General features: G+C 36.9%; 4 protein-coding genes across 7 annotated transcripts in view; 3 read left to right on the top strand and 1 right to left on the bottom strand.

Moving 5' to 3' along the window:
* The first annotated feature begins 260 nt into the window (after window positions 1-260).
* On the top strand, window positions 261-4,589 carry wdr45 (WD repeat domain 45). Its single transcript, XM_039685217.2, has 11 exons — window positions 261-400; window positions 531-649; window positions 1,025-1,099; window positions 1,655-1,759; window positions 1,859-1,964; window positions 2,063-2,157; window positions 2,245-2,324; window positions 2,585-2,793; window positions 3,837-3,938; window positions 4,090-4,235; window positions 4,324-4,589. The coding sequence occupies exons 2-11, from the start codon at window positions 601-603 to the stop codon at window positions 4,431-4,433; spliced, it is 1,077 nt and encodes a 358-aa protein (XP_039541151.1). The 5' UTR covers window positions 261-400; window positions 531-600; the 3' UTR covers window positions 4,434-4,589.
* A 739-nt stretch (window positions 4,590-5,328) lies between these two features.
* On the top strand, window positions 5,329-14,688 carry LOC120488221 (ras-related protein rab7). Of its 3 annotated transcripts, none has more exons than XM_039684825.2 (6): window positions 5,329-5,510; window positions 6,191-6,263; window positions 6,360-6,486; window positions 10,473-10,691; window positions 13,270-13,398; window positions 13,468-14,688. In XM_039684825.2, the coding sequence occupies exons 2-6, from the start codon at window positions 6,211-6,213 to the stop codon at window positions 13,555-13,557; spliced, it is 618 nt and encodes a 205-aa protein (XP_039540759.1). In that variant the 5' UTR covers window positions 5,329-5,510; window positions 6,191-6,210; the 3' UTR covers window positions 13,558-14,688. The 3 variants fall into 3 exon arrangements, with proteins under 3 accessions (XP_039540759.1, XP_039540758.1, XP_039540757.1); XM_039684824.2 differs by having other exon boundaries at window positions 5,329-5,530; window positions 6,166-6,263; XM_039684823.2 differs by having other exon boundaries at window positions 5,330-5,530.
* lage3 (L antigen family member 3) lies at window positions 14,489-15,700 on the bottom strand. Its single transcript, XM_039684826.2, has 3 exons — window positions 15,591-15,700; window positions 15,242-15,370; window positions 14,489-15,010 (listed from the first exon to the last, which is right to left on the bottom strand). Exons 1-3 carry the CDS (start codon window positions 15,635-15,637, stop codon window positions 14,896-14,898), a joined length of 291 nt encoding a protein of 96 aa, XP_039540760.1. The 5' UTR covers window positions 15,638-15,700; the 3' UTR covers window positions 14,489-14,895.
* LOC120488219 (cGMP-dependent protein kinase 1) overlaps window positions 15,356-16,500 on the top strand; it is a 20,544-nt gene continuing 19,399 nt past the window's right edge. Inside the window, exon 1 of one of the 2 annotated variants that reach the window (XM_089126068.1) lies at window positions 15,356-15,495. In XM_089126068.1, coding sequence (XP_088982194.1) covers window positions 15,463-15,495 — 33 coding nt within the window. In that variant the 5' untranslated portion in view covers window positions 15,356-15,462. Of the gene's footprint in view, window positions 15,496-16,309; window positions 16,457-16,500 lie in introns of those variants that run through there. The other variant, XM_089126067.1, reaches the window with a different exon arrangement.

Below are 16,500 nucleotides of genomic sequence, written 5' to 3'. Positions count from 1 at the left end.
TTCACTTAAATGGCAATGATAATTACCTATTAATTGTTATTTAAGTGAAATTACTGAACTTAAATTTACAAGTTTGATAAAAATCATCATTAAAGAAGAAAATTTCAAATGGCATTTAGAGGCTTTTGCATCTGAACTCTTCATATATAGGTTCTTTTTCGTTTCTGTGGAAAATGTTTTCTCCGTACGTCACTTGTGTTATCCTCCAATCCAAAAGGGGGCAGAAATGCTCCGTTAACAGTCCCGTATCATAGAAGAAGACAGCAGCGACAAAACAACAACAGCATCTGGCAGCTGTGTAGTTATTGCCTAATGTGCGATATCAAATTAACATCAAACTTTATAAACTCTCTTTGATTTATTTGTCTACCCCATCGTTGTGTCTTTTAAATATTTAATGGTGAGTGAGATGTCATGACAACCTGATTATATCATAAAATGAAGTTGTTTACATATGTTGACTTTCGGAACTCGTAGTATGTTGTGATTGCAGCTTTAACATGTTAAACCGCTGTCTCCTGCTCATCCAGGATGATCAGATCTAGACCATATAACTGCTGAAGATATCCGAAAACCAGCGGGGAACTCTTCTGTCACACCATGGCCCAGCAGAGAGGAGTCAACAGCCTTCAGTTCAACCAAGACCAGAGTGAGTCTAAAACACATTTTCTTTCAGAATTATTCTGCTATATAATAACTAATGCTGCTAGACTATCTATCTATCTACCATTTTTAATGTTCATATCTTAGTGAGCACAGTTGTCAATATAATACCAACCTATTTCATGATAGCAAATGTAACCTACATTTTTATATTCAAATGAACACGATTACACAATGTTTACTCCTAGTTCACAGTTTTGAAAAGTAGATTTTTAGGTAGATTTTGAAACCGACTAAAAGGGGAAATAAAGCCAATAATTAAAAAAAAAATAGGAACATATCAGCCAAAAAAAAAAAAAAACTATTAATGATATACTAATGATCTGTACTGTATTCATGTTCTGATGTCCATGTTATTTAGGTTGTTTCTGCTGTGCCATGGAAACAGGTGTCCGCATTTATAATGTGGAACCTTTAATGGAAAAGGGCCATTTAGGTAAAATATGTTTTTTTTTGTTTTTTTTTTTAAACATGACCTATGTGTAAAGTTATCTATTAAAGTAAATTCACCCAAAAATAAAAATTCGGTCATTAATCACTCACCCTCATGTCATTCCAAACCCGTAAGACTATTGTTCATCTTCAGAACACAAATGAAGATATTTTTGATTAAATCTGAGAGCTTTCTGTCCTTCCATTGACAGCTGCGCTTTGAAGCTTCAAAAAGTTCATAAAGAGAAAGCTTAAATTCAATCCTCATCATATAAAGTGATCGAGTCTCTTCAGAAAACTTTGAACTAAACCTCTCAATTCATATGGATTAGTTTTACGATCTCGTTTATAAACTGAAGCGTCAAAGTGTCAGTTGTGTAGCTTTCAACCAACAGACAGAAATTGCTCAGATTTCATCAAAAAGATTAGATCATCATTTGTGTTCTGAAGATGAATGAAAGTCTTACAGGTTTTGAACATGAGGGTGAGTAATTAATGACAGCATTTTTAATTTTGGGTGAACTATCCTTTTAATTGTCTGTGATTTGATTGTATATAGATCACGAGCAGGTGGGCAGCATTGCCTTGTGTTCAATGCTTCATCGATCAAACCTCTTGGCTGTAGTGGGAGGCGGCATCAACCCCAAATTCTCTGAAATATCAGGTACACTGAGCACTTTAATACTTGGACTTCCCTCTTAGATGGTTAATGAAGCTGGAATAAACAACATTATCCAATGTTTCATCATATCTTCTTTATCAGTATTAATATGGGATGATGCTCAGGAAGTGCGAGACCCTAAGGACAAATTAGTTCTCGAGTTCACGTTCACCAAACCGGTCCTCGCTGTGCGCATGAGACATGACAAGTAAGATACACGGCCATGAAGACAATAGTGCTTAATTTGTTCATTTCAAAATGTTGTTTGTGTTAATAACATCCTATTTCCTGTCCCTGTATGTGAAGAATCATCATTGTCCTGAAAAACAGGATCTATGTTTATAGTTTCCCCGAGAACCCTGTCAAGCTTTTTGAGTTTGACACTCGAGATAACCCAAAAGGTAATTTTCGAGAGCATTGCTTGTGAGAGGCTTTACTTGTTTTTGATGTATGTATTATTTTTAATCACTGTATTTTTGGGTTTGTAGGTTTGTGTGACCTTTGTCCCAGTTTGGAAAAGCAGTTGCTGGTTTTCCCTGGACACAAATGTGGCAGTCTACAATTAGTGGTAAGATTTATATAATGTCATATTACAGTGGTATTATAAATATTATACATTATTACAGTTGAAATTCAAATGTTGCGTACTAAAGGGATAGTGATGAAAATGAAAAAGCTCTTTCTTCAGATAAACACCACAAGCAAAGATCATATACATTGGAATGGAATGAGGGTTTCATTTTTGGGTCAACTATCCCTTTAAAGCTTTGTCAACACATTAGTAGTGTTATTACCATTATTTAACTTTATTTTATGACTCTTTGACAGGAACTTTCCAACACAAAACCTGGCACATCTTCTGCCCCTTTCACTATCAACGCCCACCAAAGTGAAATCGCCTGCCTGGCACTGAACCAGCTGGGAAGCGTGGTTGCGTCGGCCTCCAGAAAGGGGACGTTGATCCGGCTGTTTGACACTACAACACGAGACAAGCTTGTGGAACTACGAAGAGGAACTGACCCCGCTACACTCTATTGGTAAAGTATTTGAGCTTCTTCTTTGACTAGCTTTGCTTGCTTTGGATACTTTCTAAAGCGTATTGAAGGAGTTCACATATCCACCTTTTTCTGCGCCTGTTCTATTTCCCATGATTCATAGCAGATTCAACTGACTAAACGGTTTTCTATTTCCTGTTGAAGTATTTACATAGAATGCTAGCACTCTAGTCCAGACCAATCATCTATATAGAATGAAATATTATATAGATTAGTGGTCCAGACAATAGAAAAATATCAGTCTTACACGTGCGTTTTATATTCACGGACATGACCGTTATTAAAGCGACTTTAAAACTTTCACAGAGATCTTAAAGAGAAACCACAAAGAAACCTTTCTTTAAAGTGAATTTTGTTTTTTATTAATTGTATCTTAATTTCAATCAATGTTTCATCAACCAATTGCCTAGTTTTAATATATAATTTAATAAAAAGTCTGCAAACTGGACTTTGGTCTCATGAATGAAGCTTGGCGTATGCCTATACTCACAGGGCTGAGAAATATATAGACTATGCATGCATCTTTGAAAGCAGAGGTTGCAGGAGTCAAAGGGTTAACCAGCTTAACCTTATAGTACTGTTATTCTGCAGCAGTCGGGGTGATAGAAAGTGTCGGATGTTCATGTACTGCTAGATTATCGTGCATCAGCTATCCTTTGGAAGTTATGAAGAAATGAAAAAATTTGTTTTATCTGTGATTTAATAAAAAAATAACGTGATCAGATCACATTTGATGAATGTTTTTTTTTTTTTTTTTCGATTATGTTTAGTGATGGGTCATCCCCACAATCTAAAACACATGGCAAAAAAGCATAGACCAGACTCGAACCAGTCGTTGTCATGGCAGCGCGCATTGTTTAGAGCAGAAAAATGTGGATATGCTGCTTTTCCCTCACTGGATCAAACTATCTATTTACAGAAATTAATATAATTAATTTATATTTTTCTTAGCTAATTTAAAAATTCTATTTTATTAATTTAGTTTATATTAAAATAATTATTTATTGAATTCTGTTGTTTTCCAGTATTAATTTCAGCCACGACTCATCTTTTCTGTGTGCGTCAAGCGACAAGGGAACTGTGCACATATTTGCTCTGAAAGACACCAAACTGAACCGTCGCTCTGCGTAAGGTTTTCACAAAAACTCCTAGTCGAATATGTTACTAATAAACACTCTATTAATTTCGTTACAGACTATTTGACTTTTGCTGTGTTTTTTTTTTTTAAATATCCTAGTAGTTGTAGTTAGAGAGTCACTGGCTTCTTGTCTTCTGTAGTTTGGCGCGTGTAGGAAAGGTGGGTCCGGTCATCGGACAGTATGTGGACAGTCAGTGGTCTCTGGCTAATTTCACGGTGCCGGCTGAGTGCGCTTGCATCTGTGCCTTTGGGAAGAACACCTCCAAAAATGTCAACTCTGTTATTGGTATGTTGTTGTTTTTTTTTCAAGACTCTTTGATTGAAACACTATTGATCTGTCAGTTTTTCTTATCACATGTATCTCTCTTTTAAAGCCATATGTGTTGATGGGACATTCCACAAGTACGTCTTCACCCCTGATGGAAACTGCAACCGCGAGGCTTTTGACGTTTATCTGGACATTTGTGATGATGATGATTTCTAAAGCTGGAGACTGAGTTGTATCTAATGTAAAATAGTGAACTCTGCTGGTTGAAATCTTCCTGTTGCTTGTTTCTGTGAGTTTATTGTATTGCAATGTATAATCAAATGTATATAAAATCAGTCTGTGTGAATAAATGTCTTGTAAACTTTGATCTTATTGCAGAAGTTTCTCAAAGTCTGTAATCATTTGTTTGTCTTTCAGAAGTACCCAACCTTTAAACACTTTTGAATGATTTCTCATCATTCTTTGTCCTTTTGGTTTGCTGTTACTCTTGAGGAATAAGGTCACTTACACTTTAAGGAACTTTACTCATGAGATCAATACTTACTTTTGGGACTTTTTAGAAGTGGATTTTGGGCTTTGCTGTTGTTATATATTAGATGGAACTTCTAAAATGATAGATCATAGTCATATAAATGATGGAATCAACATATGCATTTTATTATGCACTGTTATATAAAGACAAAATATGACGACTAGTTTTCAGTGCATAAACTACAGTTTAAAAGTTTGGGATACGATTGTTTAATGTTTTTGAAAGAAATCTCTTATGCTCAAGGCTGCATATTTGATCAAAAATACAGTACAATCAGTAATATTTTGAAATATTACAAATTAAAATGACCTTTTTTGTATTTGACTACATTTTAAAATATAATTAGATCTATCTATGCACAAAAATATTAAGCAGCACAAAAGATAGATAGATAGATAGATAGATAGATAGATAGATAGATAGATAGATAGATAGATAGATAGATAGATAGATAGATAGATAGATAGATAGATAGATAGATAGATAGATAGATAGATAGATAGCATAATAAACGTCTGCATTTTATTCTCAGTGGTTATGCTCACAGACATGCAGACACAAACATGAGTGTTGGGTATTGAGCTGAAAGGGAGGGAGCGTTTGCTGCTCATTATTACACACGGATGTGCTGAACTGTCCGGTGACAACCATCCAAAAACACCCAACACGGCCCAAAGAGTGTGTCTAGAGTCATCAGAGACGGTGGAGGTGTCGTGTTTGCTTGTTTTGTTGTATGACAGCTGAAGATTGTTGCACCGAAGGTGGGATTTCTCCTCAGAAAGTGAGTTTTTGTCACGCTAGCATGCTAGCCGTCTACGCTAACACAGCAGAAGTGAAAAATATTGAAACTGTATTTGACTGAAAATCTCTTAAATAATGTAATCTGGCATTCAAACGTTTTAATTTGGGGGAAAACATGCTTATTTATATAGATAAAATATGTTAAATGTACGGGATGTTTACTAGCTTTTATTAGCTCTTCATAGCTTTAGCACAAAACTGATATGCTAAATTGATTATTGAAAAACATTAACGTTAGAGGGGTTTTGGATGATTTCGTTTGGTTCATCTAACGTTAAATCAGAAATGTCTTGTAAACTTCAACACTGAAATTGTAATATTTGACAGGACATTGCTGCTGGTTAGGATGGATCGAAAGCTAACGTTAATATTGACGTTTGGCCAAGCATCAAAATTAATTTGGCACCAAGCATATTTATTGTCAATAAATGATAAACTTTCCACGGCTTATATTACACGCATTGTGGCAGATTTGACGCTTGGGCGCACATGACTGACTTCTTGCAACCTTCCCTTTTCAACATGTGTGTGTTTGGCAATCACAGCCTTTGCATGTCATTTGCATAGACGTTGCATACTGAAAGACGTAAATACATATTTAATTGAGTTGTACAGTTTATCTTTTTATTTTACTATTTAGGCACAGTTTAGTCCACAAGGATGGCTTCTCGTAAAAAGGTGCTCCTGAAGGTGATCATTCTTGGGGATTCTGGGTAAGTGATGTTCTTCTGAAACAGTCATGGCTGACAATGGTTTTGAGACAAACTTTTAGATTATACAATAATTGCTTTTCTATTTCTGTCTAACAGTGTTGGGAAGACCTCTTTGATGAACCAATATGTCAATAAGAAGTTCAGCAATCAATATAAAGCCACTATCGGTGCAGATTTTCTTACCAAGGAGGTGATGGTGGATGACAGGCTGGTGACAATGCAGGTATGACTCTTTAAATGTTACATTTTTCTATAGCACATTTTATTTATATACAATTATGTTTTATTTTATTACCAGAGGTCCATGTAGAATAGACCTTTCTCACAACTTCCGTATTTGTGACCGGAAATACGCAATTGTCGTGGTAATCTTCTTCCGCTCCATTTATAACAGATAGCGCCGCAGGCAACTAGTGAGAGTTGTTGCGTACCGATCTTTTTTGTTATTCCCAAAAGCAGCCATATCTGTCGTTATCATTCCTTCCCTCGTCAGTTCCCTGTCGATGAAGTTCGACGGAAATGGATTCAGGCAATCTGGCGGGATGTTATTGATCCTGTGATCTTCTGTACTTATCATGTCACCATTCACTAAGCCGTCATTGTTTATGTTTATTTTTTATGTTTTATGATTTGTGTATTTTGAAGTAACATTAGTTCATGTTCAACTTTTTTAAGATATTTGTATCCAGCGTAAAAAACATCACAATATAAACAAGATAAATAAGAACACACAACAGTGGGCTACATATAAATTTAAAATATTAATATATACCATTCTGAGTATTTAACAATCTGAGTGTACAAGGGATAAATTAATATTTGTATAAATTGTTCTTCATCTTTGATCGTTCTATAGCAAGAGCAATGCAAAAAAAAATTCACTACCTAAGAGGATAACTGTTGAATAAAACTGACAGACTTCTTTCTGGTATTCACATCAAAATGCAGTTTATTGTAAATAATAGTCCCTAAATATGAATAACTTTCCACACACTCCACCTTCTTACCTTTAATGAACGTATATTGGGAAGAATGAGCTTCAGTTCTGAAATCAATAGTCATATCTTTGGTCTTAGATAAATCAGCTGCAGACAAGCATCACCACAGCATTTTACAAAGTCATCAACAACTGGACCATGACAAGTTCACATTTTTTCGAAGTTTTGAAGACTCTCTGATCAATTTTCTCTTCCCAGGGTAGGTTTTTCTGATGTGTTGACAGTTGACGGGAACTCCGCTTCCACAACGATTACGTATTTCCGTTTTTTGTGAAAAAGGTCTATAGTCAAGACTTTTTACAGGAAAAATAATTAGTAATATAATATAATTATGTTATATTAAGCATTTTTGCTGTAAAAAGGCATGACTAACATTGTAAGTGGATCTCATATATGTGTGTGATTTAAAGTGCCCCTATTATGGATTTGAAAATGACCTTTCATGTAGTGTGTAACATAGCTTTTAAGTGAATGAAAACATACTGCAAAGTTATAAATCTGAAAGTGCACCGTATATAAAGTTATTGTCTTTCAAAAGTAAGAGTCGACTCTGAGTCAATGAAATGAATCGTTTTTCAAACGAGTCATAAGCTGTTTCGTTGTGACGTCAAGAAGAAACATTAGCATATTGCCCGCTCACTTATTGTGCGCCCAGACACCAGGGAAAACTTGAACCTCAAACCGGCAGCTGATTCCTGTGGATACTGAATTGCATCATGTCGAGAAGACGCTGTGTTGTACAGTGTGACTGTAAAGCCATTTCTTTTCACTGCCCAAGGACGAGCATGTAAAGAATCAGCCGTTGAAATTCATCTTTACTACGATACCACAGCAGTATAATCCTAAACTTTTGCTGTGTCCCCTTTATTTTACTGAAAAATCTTCTTCTCCAATCTCGAAGTTCAATGCAGGATTCGCAAACCGCTTGCTCTTGAAAGATGGTGTACAAAATGCTTAGTTTTGAGTTTTATATTGTGTAGGTCCCTGGCTAACTGGTTAACTCACCTTACTGTTGCTGCGTCCCAATTCGCTTACTTATTCTACGCCCTAAAAGTATGTACTCTTTTTGTGAGGACAGCTCTGTCGCGTGCTGCGTGCATCCTGTCACCGTAAACTGCCCTGTCAATCATCTTGTCACAGTTAAAATCCTCCATTCTATCTAATTTTATTTTCTACCGTTTCGGAGAGCACGTTCATCTGCCAGTTGTGGGTGTTTCATGCTCTCCTCGTGTTTGCAATTTGAATATAATGATGCATTTAAAACGTAATGGCTAAACGTGTCTTTACAAAAGTTCACAATGCTGCTGCAAATGCAATATAATGTGGACAACATTGAACAACATTTTCGTCATGTTAGATACTGATAATTAATCACTCAAAGCTCTTTATCTAAACCTTTCTACACAACTGCGGGGACTCGCGTGTCCTCCGTATCGACTACGTGTCTGTAGTTTTTTAACACTTTTTACTCGTGTTTGTAGTTCTAACCGAATCCTCGTCCACCGCGCAATGGTTTGTGGGCAATATCAGCCGTTAGAGTGTGCATCGATCTACACTTCGGATTTTGACCGGAAAAAGTAGACCATCCGGGTATCTTTGAAACACTCATTTTAACATACTACGATTTGGGACGTACTAATTCTATTTTCGAATACTATTTAGGACGGATAGTATGCAAATTGGGACGCAGCATGTCTTACTGAATTACTTCTGCTAATCAGCTGTGGGCCACTATTACCTAAAACCGTCTACTAAAGGGATACTTCACCTTTGGAAAAATAAATGTGTATTTAAAATGGGTCATTTATGTATAAGAAATGTGAAATTATTTTAGAATTTGGAGCTTTCTAGACTGAGAAAAGCCAGAAAATGTATTTTTGGCTTATGTGGATGAAAGACTACAACTCCCAGAATGCACTTGCTTTGCTGCCCTAGGAGGCCACGCCTACCAGTAACAGAGCGCAGTAGTTAAACAACAAGTCTAGGCTACTAGTGAGTCTCCATGATGAGTCTGCCCGAAAATGTGTTTCGAGATCGCCCAAAATGTCCGTTATTCGGCTTTTGCGTTCTACAGTCGCCATTCATTATGTTTACTATGGCGAGCAGGACGAGTGCAGGGCCGGGGGAGAACGGTGCGAGGCCGGTGGCGTGATTACCGATGAGCGATATCTGTGCGACGCACCGGTCTCGTATCTCTCACGGAGGAGCGGGAATTTTCTTAGCAATGTTAAAACGCACATCAACTGATCACTTGTTTAGTGTTCACGTAAACACTGAATTTTATGAATGAATTAAGTTAGATTGAAATAAAAGCTGTAAACAATGCATGTCGAATGTAGAAAGCAAAAGCTGAATCCCGGACATCGACGGCCGGACATGTCCGGGAAAAACAGGATGGTAACCCCTAAAGTTACTACTCCGCTTTCTCCACAGAACAAGAGTCTGCTAGCTTAGCTTCCAAAAAAAAAATGGCTGACACTATGTGTAATCCCAATCCTCAATAATGCAACCCTCTGCGTATTCAGTACCTTCGTCCTTATTTTCAAAAAGTTTCTGTCGGTGAAATCAAACGCACTGGCACTGATCTGTGATAGGTCGATTAGCGCATTAGGTCCAACCCCCTATGGGCGGGTTTGAAAGGGTGGGATCTAGTGCTTGTAGTCTTTACAGAAATCCCCCCCTCTTACACTTCCTCTGACAATGACGTAAAATGACGATTTTTGCGTCATTGTGGGGGGAAGTGAAAAGGTAAAAAACAGATTTCCCTCATCTCAGGGGAAAATGAGAGAGTGTTGCACGACCATTCAATAGTATAACTGGGTATCTAACAATGGAAAACTTAATGCAAAGGGGTGGAGTGTCCCTTTAATGCTGATTGTCAATAATTCTCACTATTTTAGTTTGGAGCAAGATTTGTTTTACCAACGTTTATGCTACATCAGTCATACACGTTAGAGCTCGGCTAATGTATGCACTGTTATTGAGACAGTTTCCACATGTTCGCCACAATAAATTAGAAAAATACTCTGTAAATAAATAACTACAAGTAAAATGACCTAATGCACAGATCCAATATAATAATACACATCTGATTTCTCTTTAAACTCTTTACGTTCACTGTGGGAATACTTGCCGAGAATACTTTTGTTTTATTTTGTTTCTGACATTTCCTATTATATTCTGCCCTGTAATATTCTCATGGCCATTTCAGATCTGGGACACGGCAGGACAAGAGCGCTTCCAGTCGTTGGGTGTGGCTTTTTACCGTGGAGCGGACTGCTGCGTGCTGGTGTACGACGTCACAGCGCCCAACACCTTCAAAACCCTGGACAGCTGGAGGGACGAGTTTCTCATTCAGGCCAGCCCACGAGACCCGGAGAACTTCCCCTTTGTAGTGCTCGGCAACAAAATCGACTTGGAGAACAGACAGGTCTGTCTCCGTTCAATCACATTTGACATCAAAATCTGAAAAGAAAACCACCAGATTATTTCTAAATCCTCTAAACACAATTTTCTTGCGTTGTTTTTTAAAAGTTTGGAATAGTTACGATGTCTTTGAAAGTTTCCTCTGCTCACCAAAGCTGCCATAATTTAATCAAAAATACAGGAATAAAAATAAATATTATTACAATTAGACATTTTTATTTGAGTTTACAGTATTTTAAAATGTAATTTATTTTTGTGATCAAAGCTGAATTTTCAGCATCATTACTCCAGTCCTTAGTGTCACATGATCGTTCAGAAATCATTCTAATGCTGATTTGCTGCTCAGAAAACAATTACTATTAGGATTATCAATTTTGAAAACAGTTGTGCTGCTTCATATTTTTGGTCAAATAAATGCAGCCTTGGCATGCATAAAGAGACACCTTCAAAACCATTAAAAAAGCTTAATTCAAAACTGGTTTTATAAAATTTCATCTTAAAGTTGTAGCTATTGTTTTTGACCTTTTTATTAGATTTAGCTTTTTTTTTTTTAAATGTCTATATGATTTTTTTTATTAATTTTAATTTATTCTGTTAATTATTTTAGTACATAAAGTTAAACTAAGTAAAAATGAGAAATGCTGTCTTGCTAATTAGCTGGGGGAAAAAAAATTGTTTATTTATATTTTATTTTGTTTCAACTAATGAAAATGTTTTAGGTAACCATAATAGAGTGCATCAGTCGGATTCCGGAAATAAAAACTCCATTCATTTTCTCCATAGGAAAATTGATTTTTAACCTTAAAGGGTTGGTTCACCCAAAAATGAAAATTAAGTCATTAATTACTCACCCCCATGCTGTTCCAACCCCGTAAGACCTTCGTTCATCTTCGGAACACAAATAAAGATATTTTTGATTGAATCTGAGAGCTAGATCAGTCCTATATAGACTGCTTAAGGGACTGGCTCTTGACGGCCCATAAAGTCATTAAAGAAAAGGTTTAAATATTCCATGTGCCTACAGCGGCTCAATTATAAGTTTATCAAGCGACGAGACTACTTTTTGTGCGAAAAAAACATAAATAACGACTTTATTCCACTATTCCATTACTTCCTTATGGGCGCATGCGCGAGAACTGAGACGAGGACGTTCTCATTCGTCTACTTCTTGTTACCGTGCTCACCGCTTAGGAGTTTTACCGCCCCCTACAGTATAAAATGATGATCCATATATAAGGCGCTCCGGATTATAAGGAACACTGTCGTTTTTTGAGAAGATTAAAGGCTTTTAAGTGCACCTTATAGTGCGGAAAATACGCAAAATTGAAAAGCGTATGTACAGCGCGCATCTTCCTCTGCTTGTAAACAGAAAGTTTTGCGCTTCCAGCTATATCAGCACATCATCTTATACTGTAGGGGGCGGTAAAACTCTTAAGCGGTGAGCAGCCGGTAACAAGAAGTAGATGAATGAGAACGTCCTCGTCTCAGTTCTCGCGCATGCGCCCATAAGGAAGTAATGGAATAGTGGAATAAAGTCGTTATTTATGTTTTTTTCGCACAAAAAGTATTCTCGTCGCTTGATAAACTTATAATTGAGCCGCTGTAGGCACATGGAATATTTAAACCTTTTCTTTAATGACTTTATGGGCCGTCAAGAGCCAGTCCCTATAGGACTGATCCAGCACTCAGATTCAATCAAAAATATCTTTATTTGTGTTCCGAAGACGAACGAAGGTCTTACGGGGTTGGTACAGCATGGGGGTGAGTAATTAATGACTTAATTTTCATTTTTGGGTGAACTAACCCTTTAACTTATAAATACAGCTTTACTGTGAGCCATGCGATTGTTAATCACTAGTATTTGCTTCTGCTGAAGCCGTCACCCTGAATTATTTCAACTTAGTTACAAAATAATATTGTTTACCAGCAGGATTTGTGATGGAAAGCAACATTACCTTAGCCTGGTCCCACCAGACTCTCTTACATTTCATTTGTACAGAGAGTCTGGCCTCGCTCCATTGACAAGCGATAACATCCTTGTAGGCAGGTACTCCATGTTGAAGTTTAAAACTATAGGATCTGCCCAGAATCACCCTCGATCTGCCATAACCAATCGCTGACGTTTAGTCGTGACTCATGACGTATGACGACTCAAACCACTCAAACTCAACGTCATCATTGTCAGCCACTCCCTCTGTTCGCTGATTGGACTGGTAAAAAAATTGACCGGAGAAAACCAAAGAATACACCACAATCCCAGACGTAATACTGAAGGAAAATAAAAATTGAGCAGAAGTACGTAGGAGAGCCAGGTTAACATTACCTATGACGCTATACTGAAAATTCCACCAATCAGGGAGGGTAAAGAAGCTCCGTTTACTCCCATGAAGCACTGCAAATGACGTATTTAAGTCTGGTTTAAATATTTAAGTCTGGTTTGGTTCATGGCATGTAAAGACTGTTTTTAAATCCCTATGGGAGAAATGAATGGAAAAAATACTTCTGGGACCAACACCGCTGAAAAACAGGCTGGCACTGTTGTCATATATCAATTTACTATATTAATTGACCCTCTTGTGCAGGTGACAACGAAACGAGCCCAGGCGTGGTGTCAGAGCAAAAGCAATATCCCATACTTCGAGACCAGCGCAAAAGAGGCCATCAACGTGGACCAAGCTTTCCAAACGATCGCTCGCAACGCCCTCAAACAGGTACGCACCGTTTGACATGTCCAATAACAGCACCCTCAACTCTGATACTAACAGCTGTTCGCGTCACAGGAGTCTGAGGTGGAGACATACGACTTCCCAGACCAGATTAAACTGAGAGATGACAGACCCGTGTCCTCTGGTGACAGCTGCAGCTGCTGAGATGGGACGCGAGGAGACGAGAGGAGCAGAGACGCAGGGGGAAAGCCAGCGCGGGGGGCGGACCGATCCCGATAGTGCAAAGCATTCAGAAGAAAACACTTTTTTTTCCAAACTTGTATGTAAAGAACTGTTAGGAATTTAAAGAAGCTCCCTGCCACATTATCAGTTTTAATATAACTACATTTAAGGATATTATTTCTATGAGAAAGAAATGATAGTTATTCTATTATTTACAAGTGATTTATTTTTTTTTGTTCTTTTTGCATTGTCTTCTATAGTGTATTCTTTCATCCATGCAGAATATAGTCTTTTAGACTCGTCTCCTGCTTGTATGTCCGTGCCTTTTTTTTTTTTTTTTTTTTTAGGATGTAGAAGCTGTCACACTTCCTTTATAATTCCTTATTTTTTGCCAAATTCTTTAACATTAACCTTTATTGATTATTTAACTAAATCTGCACTGCATAAATAGCCCAACATGTCATGATATCTAAATCTTGAGCATGATTTAAGAGTTTATCAGCTGCCAAGACCAGAAAGAAAAAAAGGTTTGTGCCTAGAGAAACTCACACACACGATTCCTTCTTCAGTATAGGAGGCTGAATAGCTTTGGTGGTGGTGTCGAATGAAAATCTTTGGGGATCTGGGAGCTCACAAAGTATTAAGTGCAATCATTTTAACCCTGCAACATGTTTCTTTCTCTTGACTGAAAGCGTGTCCCCAGTTATAGTGTATGAATGTAACAAATTAATGTTTAATTCCTGTCTCCTGCAAACATGTTTTGATCTCATGCTTGGTTTACATTTCAATGTTCATACATTTTTAATAGGCTCATCTCATTGAGCAAATTATGGGTATGAATCATGTAGGTCAATAAAGGCACAAAATGTAAGATGAAATCAGAGAGTTCTGACAAACCCGTGAATCCATGTGATTTTTTTTTTTTAACGTCTTTATTTCGATCAACCAGTATTGTAGATGATTGTTTGAAAACTCCTAGTGATGTCTACCAATAGAAACCAAGATCTGTCCCTCTTTTATAAAACAATGACCTTTCCTTGACCACTTAAATCATCTCTCAGTATTGTTTTCTCAACAGTGCTCCAATAATAAATCTTTATTCAAATGACGAAACACACTGTTTTGGCTTCTGTTGCATCGCAAAACTTTAACACAAACCATTTTCTTTAAGACATGATGTGTTGCATCTCTCAGGCAGAGCAAAAGCACATAATTGTGCTTTTTGAGTCTTTGCAGTCCAAACTGAACACATTGGAGATGATGTTCCATATGAGACATCCATATGTCTCATCTTATGCTTGTATTAGTGTCTCAAGAGCGTCAATGTGAGACAGGAGGACCAAATGCATCCATGGTTTCCATCACTAGAGACAAATGGTCCAAAAACGAACTTACAGAGACACGAAGAATACGTGCTTCATCTGCAGTCCATCTCCTATAAAGGCATGAAGAAAAATCATGTTTAGTTTTGTGTATTTCAACAACCACGGGTACATAGATCTTAATTTAATGTGAATGTAATGTATCACAAATAGATAGGCTGGTGCTTTAAATAAAAAAGACTAGGTAACTGGGTCAGTGAAGGAAAATGTCGACCTAAATGTAAATTAGGACAACTATTTTGAATGATAGGTTTTTAGGTGATCGTTGATTGGGTGTTACTCACACAGACAGTGTTTGTCCTAAAACATCCAGATTTTTACTGATCCCTCCTTTCCTGGGCTCAGGATCAGGAGATAAAGACTGCAGGGCAATAATTGCCTCTCTCTCAGACGGGAAAGGGACCTGTAAAAAGCTGATGTTTTGTAGAGTTTAAGAAATCAGAACTTGGAAATATTTCTTAAGCATGATTTACAGCTCTACTGTGTTATTAGGCGGCTGCTGCACATGGTGTCTGATCAAACCCCGCCGTGCAAGCAGGTAAGAGTTGAATAAGTCGGAATAAATCTTGCGATATAGAAGAAAAGTTGGACTAGTGATGTTTTGGACATTTAGAAGCAGCAATAAAAGGATACAATTCAAGTTTTCTTTCTGAACCGTTTTCACTCATGCAAGTCGCCATGTTGACATGTTTTGTTATGGTTTAGATTGAAAGCGGCATTTTCGTCAAGTTTCGACAAAACCTACCCTTAATTTCATAAAATTACATTCGATTTGGATTTACATCACAGTCACATCAACATAAACGTATGTATTTAATATACTTTTTACTGATTATTGTACTCTTTGTTTAGAACTTTCTTTGTTTTTATTATTATTTAAATTGAAAGTCTGCGTCTAGGACAAAATCAATATCATTGTTGATAATATTATGTCCTACATAAAATTGCCTACATTTGGAAAAAGTAGCAAAAATAATTCATTAAGTGAAGATGAGCTATTATTTATATTTACAGTATATGTGTGTGAAATGGCGATTTAATTGTAATATTTTGCTAAATTATTGTAATAATATTATAGTTGTTAAATGTATTTCTCCTTGAAATAAACAACATAAATAAGTAGCTCATTATTGAAAAATCTACTGTCACTCTACTGAAAACATATTAATAGTAGGCTAGTAGTAGCATATTAAATTTTACCTCAACAACAGTCCTCAGGTCAGTTACATTTATTCTACATTAGAAAAACATTAGACATTAACTACTATATTTATTCAGTCAGTAACAGACCTACAACATATTCACACTTTCATCACAAATGTTATAGCCAACGAAATGGTCGTAAGGTGGGGTGGACGCGTCGATGATGCCCAAAACAAAGCTGTCTAGGTAGTGTGGCTAGGTAAGGCAGCTCACAAGGTCTTGAGACACACTCGATTCTCTCGCTGTATATAGCCTGGCGCTGGATGTGTTCAGTCCTCCGTGCTTCTTTTTTGTAGGTAAGTCAGACACAACGGAACCTCTTTTATTGCATGCTATCGTT

This window comes from Pimephales promelas, chromosome 23 (genome assembly GCF_988280905.1).
Source record: "Pimephales promelas chromosome 23, fPimPro1.hap1.1, whole genome shotgun sequence".
NCBI classification, from domain to species: Eukaryota; Metazoa; Chordata; class Actinopteri; order Cypriniformes; family Leuciscidae; genus Pimephales; species Pimephales promelas.
Note: the sequence above shows the minus strand (reverse complement) of the source record. Positions and strands in the feature narration are given on the sequence as shown.